Genomic DNA, 10,539 nt, shown 5'->3' with positions numbered 1-10,539 from the left:
GCCACTGGAGCCACTAGAGGAGTGGCTAACAATCTAGACTTTGGATCAAGCCTGGATTTGAGTCCTGGCTCTGTCCCTTACCAGCAGGGTGACGACCTCCCTGCACCTTACCTTCCACGTCTGTGAAATGAAAAGAACAGAATGTGTCCCCACAGCATGATTTGGATTAAGTTAAAATGCAGCTCTTCAAGAAGACCATGTATACACACAGCCTGTATCCAAGAGGGGCTCCAAAAAATGGGAATTAGTATTGCTATCATTTCCAATTTATTTCAAGCTTCATACCTTACGCTGCATCATCTGTGTGGGGTGCCTCCTATCAAGGACTGCCTGATGGAGTTAAAACATCAGTACTTCTATCTCTTTTTGTTAAATAAACTTAAGTTGAAGAAACTAAGCTTAAGTAACTTAAGTGAACTCAAGAAAACAATGCTCCCAACATGGGGCTCAAATGTACTTAATGTACTCAATGTACTTACTCAGATCGAATGTCAGATTTGATCTGTGAATTAGAAAACATGGTTTGTTCAAGAAAAGAGGGGTGTGTAGGCCCACCACCTGCGTCTCTCACTGGACCATGAATAAGAAAGCTGGCAACAAAACAGAGTGCTAGTGTGCTTGGTGCCTTTACTAGACAAAGTTGCTGTGAGCAAACCCTAACATATAAAACTGCTCAGGTACACAAAGAAAGATTTCTCTAACTGGGGAAAGGGCTGTTTGCGTGAGCGTGCTTTCAACTAAACTTGGAATGGCTTTTCTACCTAACGGGACACAGAATCTACTCTCACCACATCATGGAACTGACATTTTCATGACATTATCCATTACCGAGCTAACAGGCTACAAATCAGTGTGATGGAATTTGAGAGCTTTGAGTCTTATTTCTTAAATGGTCCAATTGTGACCACAAGCAAACATGTCCATCCTTACACGTAAGCCCCTTGGTTGGCAGCCCCACACGTTACGTTCTGGTAGGTTCCTGTCTGCTCTTTTTTTAAACATCAGTCTTCCCCGCTTTCCCAGTAGGTGTATAGGTAGAAAAATAAATGAAGTCAGCACTCTTTACTTCTCACTAGAATAAACTGTGACTCAAATACGGTGAGTGGTTATTTGCAAGGCTATAATTTTTTTAATGACAGATTTTCCTAAAAGAAACCACTATAACATCTGTCCAAGTACTCCAAGGGAAAACGAAAAAATACATACAGATTAAGTCTATTTCTTTAACAGCACATTGCCAAACACGGACGACGAGGATAAAATGCCAAGGAACCTTACAAAATAACTTTGAAAGATGCAATGTTTGAGTCACTCAAACGCGCAGGGCTCACAAAGAACAGAACAGTTAAGTCCGAGAGCAGCTCTCCTTTGTGCGTGATGGTAACTCAGACTGTCCTTCATTCGAGTTCACTCAGGTGTCGAAAACCGACGGGTATATGAGCACAGTTTGTTGGTTCTTCTTTGCTTGGAGATGTGCACACAGATTAGAGGAGAGGAGAAGCTTCCAGATGCTGATATAAGCACAGCAGCCTTGGTTCCCCTTTGATAAAGTACGAAGGCAGATTTAGTTGACTCAAGCTGTATCGGTTTCCCTAAGAAAAAGTCTGATGCATGCTGAAAGAGACGAGTTACTGACTGTGTCATGCTAAGTATTTACAGCCATTTTCCTAAAGTGAGCTCAGTAACCTGACAGAATAAAAAAGGTAGTTGTTAATTTCGTGTATGACCTTTTACAACTTGAATAACTTCATGGGTGAATGACGCTGAAGTTCAAAGCCCCTCAAACACACATTAACAAGAAATGAGAGACTGTAAGAAGAGGCGCACGTCCTCTCGAATGCACACGTCACGGGGCTCCTGCATAGCAGGAAAGTCGCTACCACTACGTAACAAATGGCTATGCCAACAGTTAGAGCTGCCGCTCAAGAGTCCGACAGTAGAATTCCCTTAAAATCTCAGAGTGTTCGCAACAGTACAGACACCTTGGGAAGAATAAGTACATATTTTGTTTGGAAAGACATCTTTTTCTGGGAAATTTGAACATCATGTAAACACGTCAGTTTGCGAATCGGGTTAAGATTTAAGGCAATGCTACTCAGACCCGAGGCAGGGGGAAGACCCACAAAAGTTCCCATTTGTCTTCCGAAACATTAACAACAGGTCAGGATCCACATCAGAACATATCCCCCTTTGAAGCATTCGCTGCACCTGTAGGATTTTTCAGCATTACAAAATAGAATCTACTTTCATTCTCTGAGTAGGAAATGGGAAGTTGCTAAGTACTCTTCCTTGAAAACTGTAAAAGAAAAAACAAACCCACACCCACACACACCCACATGGCAGCTTCGGTATTTCATATTAAAAAGTAACATGGAGAGGAAGACAAGTCTAGCCGGAGCACGTAAAGGAACACTGCCCTTACGGTGAGTTCCAAAGCGGTGCGCTTCTCCCCGACTGACCTTGATGTAGTGTGGAACGATCATGGGAGTCATAAATTAACTTTAAACATCAACTACAGACTAACGAATGACAATGAGACACAGTAAAGTTCAAAAATTTTACATTTTGCTCCTGTTTGGCTGCTAAAGAGCAGCGATTTAAATCGATATAAAAACATCTGACCACAAAGCTTGCTATACAGATAAAGTATATAATCCAAAAGTAAGCAGCACTGAGTTTCTTATTTAAACTTATCTGGTATGGAATATTTACACATCTGGGAAGAGAGCTCTCCGAAGCACCCCCCGCTTCTCTTGACTCCGCTCCCACGCTCTGCCCCGGCCCCCACCAATGCAAACCACCTGCCCTGTGCCATGTACACCCGTACTTTGGCTAGCCTGGCAGGATGATACGACTCCTTCCTATGGTCTTGGTCTGGGAGAAAAGCAACACAGTCTTGGATGTCATTTGTAGCCCTTCTTTTCTGAACACCAGTGTGCTATAGTCAATGAATCTGTTCTTTCATAGCAAGGGTGGGGGGAAGAGGCCCCCCCCCCACTTCACTCCCAACTCCCAACAGGACAAGATCCGAACACCATCAGTCTCTAATGCCACAACAGGCCACCGGAGAAAAAGGAAAGACAAAGGTCACGACCAAGGCAGTAGCAATGAACACAAGTTTCCCAACAGAGGAACCTCTCCGTCCCTGGGCTTTCCCAGAGATAACACTCCCTCTTTCCTCTCCCTCCCCTCCCACGAAACAAAATTAATTCACGGCACAAGAACTTGGTTCTCTGGTTAAGTATCAGGTAAGTGTAAGAAAGAGTAAATCTGTCACTTGGTGTACTTTAACTGAGACGTAAAGCTAACAGAACACACAACATCACTGTGAAAATAACTTTTTTTCTAAAACAGATCCAATCTACATAGTGCAGCCAATGAAACATAAAAGAATAGTTTGTTCACAATCTGCCTTGTACAGGATATTTATATTCTCTCGATGCCATATAAAGAGCATTTATATAGCTTAAACATTCAGAGACATGCACTGGGACTTTTTAGGTAGTACAAATTTCTTCACAATCACATGTGCAAATTTTACAAATCACTAGGTGAGTATTAGTAAGCTTAGGCTGGACTGTGTCTTGTATTATCTAACAAATTTAATGGGGGCTCAGAATCATCCATAGGAAGAACCAGGCGTGTTCCCCGAATGACCAGTTCGTGGTCCCCAAACGCAAGCTCCCGATCCAAGGCATCTTCAGAACTGTTTCCCATAAACCTCCTAGGGGCACCGGATGCTCCCGATTCGGTGTTCACAGTGGAATCCCCATACGTCAAACTAATATCGCCATCATTGAGAATAAGATCGGAGTCATCGTCTTTCAATTGCTCCTGGTTCTAAATACAAATAAAAGAAGTCTTAAGAATTGCTATGTGGCTGACTCAAGAAACATTTCCAAGAGAAGAATTTTTCAAGGACTCGTATTAAAACCCTTCAGGGCTAGTCTGCTGCCTTCAGGATAAAGCCCACAGTCCTCACCTTGGCTTAAAGACACCTCGTGACGCAGGCGTTTCCCCATCCCCCCACCCCATCCCGCCCTGGCATCTGCCTCACCCACTCCAGCCGCCCCACCGTGTGCCTGCCGTTCGAACTGCTGACACGTACCCAAACCACTCATGCTTTCCCTTCCCTTCTGTCTCCCCTGCCCTCCGTCCTGTGACTAGAGCCTGCTTATCACTGAGGTCTTGGCTTAAAAGAAAGTCCCTTCCTGCTGGAAGTCTTCCTTGATCTTGCAAAGCTGGCTTAGGTGTGCCTCCTGTGCTCTTGCCCAGTGGTCGGCACTTAGCCCTGGCCCTGGACTGCCCTTTCCCCTCGTACCACAGCTGCACGCGCACTGACTGGTCTGCTCTCAGCCCACACTAGCTTCTGAGCCCCTTCTGTGCTTGAGTCCAACCACCAGACGGCCTGGGGCACACGGAGGGTATTCTCCAAATGTAAGGTCAATGGATCACTGAGTGGATGAGTGGATTTATGGAAATCAAGCTTTTACTTCAGTATGAACAATGCCTAGAGATACAATGTGTTGAAACCTCACCATACACTTGCCTCCCAGCTCAATAAGCTTTGGTTCTCATGGGACTTTGTGGCCAAAAATGTAGAATTAAATGAATTATGTTCTACAAAAGGGGAAAAATCAAATACACACACACACACACAGAATGCCATTTTGGTAAATAAAAGAATGTTATATATGCATAGAAAACTTTGGAAGGGTAGCAACAAAATGATGATCTTTAGCTCTGCATGATAAAATTGCTAGTGATTTTTATTTTCTTATGTTTTTGTACTGAAATTGTATTATATTGAGGACCTATTACTTTTAAAAATCAGAAAGTCATCCTTTTCTAATATAAAGCATAAGAATCATTCTAAACACTCCTACGGATCTGGAAAAAAAAAAAAAAATCTGTGACTAATATTCCTTGAGGGAAGCAGAGCTGATACAAACAGCAGACATCCGTCTCTCCTGAGTTGTATGTGTTTGAAAATCGTAAATTTGTCTGAGAGAGTCAGACTGAGGAGACTGTTAAACACCAATTTAAAACAGTTTTAATTTGCTGTTGCTAAATATTTGCCTAAATACCCAAAGCCATGTGAATTAAAAACCAAACAAACCCATTCTACTAACCAACCGTAAGGCCCTCCTGCTCTGTAGAGTATGACATGAAGGCCCACCAGGGTCTGTCACCTCGCTGAGCGATATTCAACAAAAAAGCTCGGGGATGCCTTCGCACCAGCAAGAGCTCTTCAGCACCTTTAAGGACTGTGCTGAGTGTGAGGTTTGGAGCAAAAGCTATCAAATTTTAGAATGCATGTATGCCTTTTGACTCAGCAATTTAACCCTTAAAATCTATTTTATATACCTTTATATACTTGGATAAATTCATAGGTACAAGAATATTTACTATAAACATGGTTTGTAGAGACAAAAAAGGAGAGGAAACTACTTAAAGGTCTATCCATAGGAGACTAATTAAATCAATGCTGGTCTAGCCATACTAGGCAGCCATGAATAAAGAGAAGATAATGGGTCTTGTGTAGTCATGGAAAGGTAGCCACGATATATCACTAAGTGAAAATGCAAGTAGCAGGTGCAATTGTGATCTCACTTGTATAAAACAGTAAGAAAGCTACACATGTACATTTGTCTAAGTTTGTGCAAAGCTATATATACACATGGAAGTAACGTACTTCTTGTGTACTAGGAAGTATACACAATAAATCATTAATAAAGACCGTTTCTGGGGGGATGTAAGTGGGAGAAGGAGCAAACTGATTTTTCACTTTGTACATTCCATACTGTTTGAATAGCTGGCCACAAGTAGAGTTAACTTTAATAATTAAAAAAGTAGGTGTTAATTAATTAATTAACAAGTGATAAAACATTAAAAGTTAAGTTTTATGGTTGTTACAGGTTACATGCTACCCCCCCAAAGATGCTAAAATCCCAACCACGAGTACCTGTGACCTCATATAGAAATAGGGGCTTTGCAGATGATCAAGTTAAGATGAGGTCATTAGTGTGGGCCCCGACCCAGTATGACTGGCGGGTGTCCTTTAAAAAAAGGGGAAATTTGGGGACGCACACACACACACACAGAGTGTCATGTGAAGATGAAGACAGCGATCTATATAACTCATCTACTACAAGCCAAGCAACACCAAAGACTGGCAGCAAACCATCAGAAGCTAGGGAGAGGCCCGGAGCAGACTGAGCCTTATGGCCCTCAGAAGGGACCAACCCTGCCCACACTTAGACCTCAGACTTCTCCAGAACTATGAGATAACACATTTCTGTTGAGCCATTCAGTCTGTGGTACTTTGTTACCGCTGCCCTAGGAAACAAGTATGACAATGTTGTATTTTGCTATAGGCCACAGGATGCGCAGTTGTGGAACTCTTGGCTTTCGGTGACTGTGAGTGGGTCTCTGGAATCCAAGAGCTGAGGCTCACTGACTGAGCTGACAAAGCTGGCTGCCCCTCTGTGGCCTTGTAGGCTGACAGGGCACAGAGGACAGGGAGGCTGCTCGACATGGAGAGCCTGGGCCATGTGGGAGGGAGAGACAAGATAACACGGGTGCTCCCCACACCCCCGGGCACAATCTGTCAGGAAGCTGCATGGACTCAACGTCCCACAGAGCTGTAGGGCACCCCTCCCTGTAGGTGCTACCTCTACTAAGACTCCTCTGCCCGTCCCTTCGCTGTGGGCTCTGCTCTAATATACCCCAGCGGAGGGCATAGGGAACCACACGGTGCCTGTCTACACTGCTTCGCCATGGCCTTGTTGCTCTACTCAAGCTGTTCCATCAGATCAGCCCAGGTGGTGGGCTTAATCTGGGCCCTGTATCTGATGCCACAGATGATTTTGGAAGGGTTGGGTTGGAAGCAAAGGTTTTTTTTAAAAAAAAAAGAACTTGAAAAATAAGATGTTCATATTTTTAAAGTAAAGGCTGTCAGCATTTGTCATTTCTTTCTGTGTTGTGACACGTGCTGAATCACCAATCTCATGATGGCAGCTAAGGGAAAAAAATATGGACTCTAGGTTCTATCTAGATATGCTCTTGCTGCCAAGCAATGTGGAACACCAGCAGATAAACTCTCCCTGATGTCCAAATGTGGCGGGTTTGAAGTAAAAGACCATCTGTTGTACTTTAGGGGTATCAAAAATGGTTTTATTAATCCTCTCAACATGACTGTGACCTCTCTAATTCATAGATGAAAACATAACACATTCAATACTGAGCTCGGGCCACATACTGTAAATAAACGAAAACCAGTGTGGAAAAAGAATTATTTACTAAAATCACTGACAGTAAGTGAGGCAATACACTAGATCTCTTTTCAAATGAGGTTTCAAAGACCGTGAAATTGTATCTCTAGATTTCTATACGTATCTATATGCATTTTCTGGCCGGGCAAAATAGGCTTGTATTCCCTCTCATGGATTTTATACCTTAAAGGCCGGTGAAGCAAAACCGAACCAGTGATGTATCCACAGAGCGGAAAAATTTAACTTCATGAAGAACTTAGGTTTTGGATAAAAGCAACTTACTTCATAAGCTTGGGGGCTGGTCAGGCATCTGGCGATGGGCCCGCAGCAGGCAGGGAGCGTTGTAGTGAGAGGAGGTCCACTGTGCGTCAGCAGGGGCTTCAGATAACTGCACCCCGGGTTAAGGAAGAACCACGCCCCTTTCCTCCCAAACTCCAAACAAGTCGTGTGCTCACCACCACCCTCACGGTGTACCTGCTGCTTCCGAAGGCAATGGAGGCCTTTCACATATGCTGCCTCATTTTGTGGCCACATTATGCCAGTGAGTCAGCAAAGCGAGATTTTGTTACCATCTCTGTTTCACAGAAATGGAAACTGAGGCTCAGGGAAAGGAATGACCCACCTAAAAGTCACACAACGAAGCAAGCGACGGACCCATACATGAACCCAAACGGGTTGGATTCCAAGCCCTGCACCACGTCTACCGTGTCATATTGCCGTTTTTCTTTTACTAAACCCAAAGGGAAGACAGGATCACTCTCAGTTTAGCACTGAAGGAGAAATGGTAGAAAGTAAAGAGTGGGAAGAGTCAGAAAAAAGATGAAATTTTCCAGTCGCAGAATTTAGTAACAAAAATGGTTTTAATCATTGATTGTGAATTCAGTTGGTATCCTGAATGAGTTGAAACTTCGTATCAAAGGAAATTCAACTCTAAAAACGTTAAAAAAATTATGTATCATGAGTTCCTCTATTATAGACCCTCATTTCAGTGTTCATTTATTTTCCAAAAAATAAAAACAGACATGATAACAGGTATGATACTCAGAAGAAAACAAGAGGGAATCGTAAGAAAAAAGTAGAGAAAATGGGAGAAAGACACATATACATATTCCCCACTTTCTGAAGTCACAACCTAAGGTTGTTCTCAGTTAAAAATGAAGAAGAGTCCTGGGGCACCTGGGTGGTGACTCAGTTGGTTAAGCGTCCAACTCTTGGTTTCAAGTCAAGTGGTGATCCTGGGGTCATGGGATTGAGTCCCGTGCCAGGCTTCACACTCAGCACAGAGTCTGCTTGAGATTCTCTGCCTTTTCCTCTGCCCCTGCTTGTGTGTGTGTGTGTGCATGCGCGAGCGCGCGCACGCACACTCTCTCTTTCTCTCTCTCTCTAATAAATAAAACCTTTTTTTAAAAAAATGAGGACTAGGGGCGCCTGGGTGGCTCGGTGGGTTAAGCCTCTGCCTTCGGCTCAGGTCATGATCTCAGGGTTCTGGGATTGAGCCCCGCATCGGGCTCTCTGCTCAGCGGGGAGCCTTGCTTCCCCCCTCTCTCTCTGACTGCCCCTATGCCTACTTGTGATCTCTCTCTCTCTGTCAAATAAATAAATAAAATCTTTTAAAAAAATGAGGACTCGTCCTATATCTATTAAAGAAATGAAAACCCTCCTCAGAGAAAACACTCCAGGCCCAGGTGACTTCACTTGTATAGTCTTCCCAGCACTTAAGGAAGAAAACATACAAATCCTCCGGAAAACAGAAAAAGAGAAAAATTCTTCCCCATTCATGTCATCAAACCAGCATTATCTTGCTATAGTCGCTTGACAAGGACATTACAACAATGACAAAAAAGCCCCACAAACCAGTATCACTCCCAAAAATAGACACAAAAATCAGACACAAAATATCAGTAAACTGAATCTAGTGACACACAGAAGGGATGGTGTATCACAACTGAGTGGGATTTCTTCTAAGCGTGCAAGACTGGTATAATATTCAATCGATGAAAACAGCACAATGACAGATCAAAGGAGAACAAATTAAATACATGATCACCTCAACTGATGCAGAAAGAGCATCTGATAATATTCAATGCCTGTTCATGCTAAAATCTCTCAGGAGACTAGAAATAAAAGAGGATATCCTTAACCTGACAAAAGCTATCTCAACAACCTATAGTTAACATCATACTAAATGGTGAAATATTGAAAATTTTCCTCCTGAGGTCAGGATAAGACAAAAATGTCCACTATCATCACTTATACTCAACATTGTACTGGAGAGGACCAGCCAGTGTAGTAAGACATTAAAAAAAGTAAGGTGTTAGAAAAGAAAAAAGGATACATTATTTTTCACTTGATTTTATAAGCAGTAAATACAAAAGGATCTATAAACTATTCGCTAATAATCAGCGAACGTGACAAGACTGCTGGATACAAGGTCAATATATAAAAACCCCATTATAGATCTATATATTAAGAGCAAACAAGTAGAAAATAAGTACCTTTTGCAATAGCATCAAATACTTAGGGATGGTAAATACAATAAAAGATATGCAAGACTGGTCAATGAAAACTATAAAGCATTAATGAGAGAAATTAAAGATCTAAAGAAAGGGAAGGATATACTGTGTTATTAGATTGGGAGACTCAATATTGTTAAGACATCAGTTCTCTCCAAATTCATCTATTGATTTAATACAAACCCAAGAGAATTACCAGCAGGTTTTTTTTGGTGAATGGATGAGTGAGTGAGAGTGTGTATGCGTGTGCATGTGTGTGTGTGTGTGTGTGTGTGTGTGGAAAGTGGCAAGCTGTTTCCAAAATTTAGATGAAGATGCAATGAACCTAGAATAGCTAAGGCAATACTAAGGAATAACAAACCTAGAGAACTTCCCCTAATGGACAGCAGAATTTATTACAAAGTACAATCATTAATAGAGTGTGGTATTGATGTGAAAAAAAAAAAAAAGAGAAGAAAGTCCAGAAACAGACCTCCACTCATATGGCCAAGTGATTTACAACAAAGGCTCCATTCCAATTCAGTGGGTTAAGGACGGCATTTTCAATAAATGGTGCGGGGTTAATTGTATACTCATATGGGAAAAAAGTAGGTGTTGACCCATATCTCACACCATACACAAAAATTATTTTGTGGTGGGTCAAAATCTTCAATGTGATAGCTAAAACAATTACACTTCTAGGAGAAAACATAGGATCTTGGGATATGAAATATAAAAGCATTATCAAGACACAAAACCACCAAAAGAAAAGA

The 10,539-nt window shown here is 42.2% G+C and overlaps 1 protein-coding gene across 4 annotated transcripts in view; it reads right to left on the bottom strand.

The window, feature by feature from the left end:
* Nucleotides 1–1,103: 1,103 nt before the first annotated feature.
* SLC9A6 (solute carrier family 9 member A6) overlaps nucleotides 1,104–10,539 on the bottom strand; it is a 52,179-nt gene continuing 42,743 nt past the window's right edge. For all 4 annotated transcript variants that reach the window (XM_059157275.1, XM_059157276.1, XM_059157277.1 and 1 more), the window contains 2 exons: nucleotides 7,557–7,662; nucleotides 1,104–3,840 (listed from right to left, as the gene is read on the bottom strand). In XM_059157275.1, coding sequence (XP_059013258.1) covers nucleotides 3,568–3,840; nucleotides 7,557–7,662 — 379 coding nt within the window. In that variant the 3' untranslated portion in view covers nucleotides 1,104–3,567. The remainder of the gene's footprint in view (nucleotides 3,841–7,556; nucleotides 7,663–10,539) is intronic.

Source organism: Mustela lutreola, chromosome X, assembly GCF_030435805.1.
Source record: "Mustela lutreola isolate mMusLut2 chromosome X, mMusLut2.pri, whole genome shotgun sequence".
NCBI classification, from domain to species: Eukaryota; Metazoa; Chordata; class Mammalia; order Carnivora; family Mustelidae; genus Mustela; species Mustela lutreola.
This window is presented reverse-complemented; position numbering and strand designations above follow the sequence as displayed.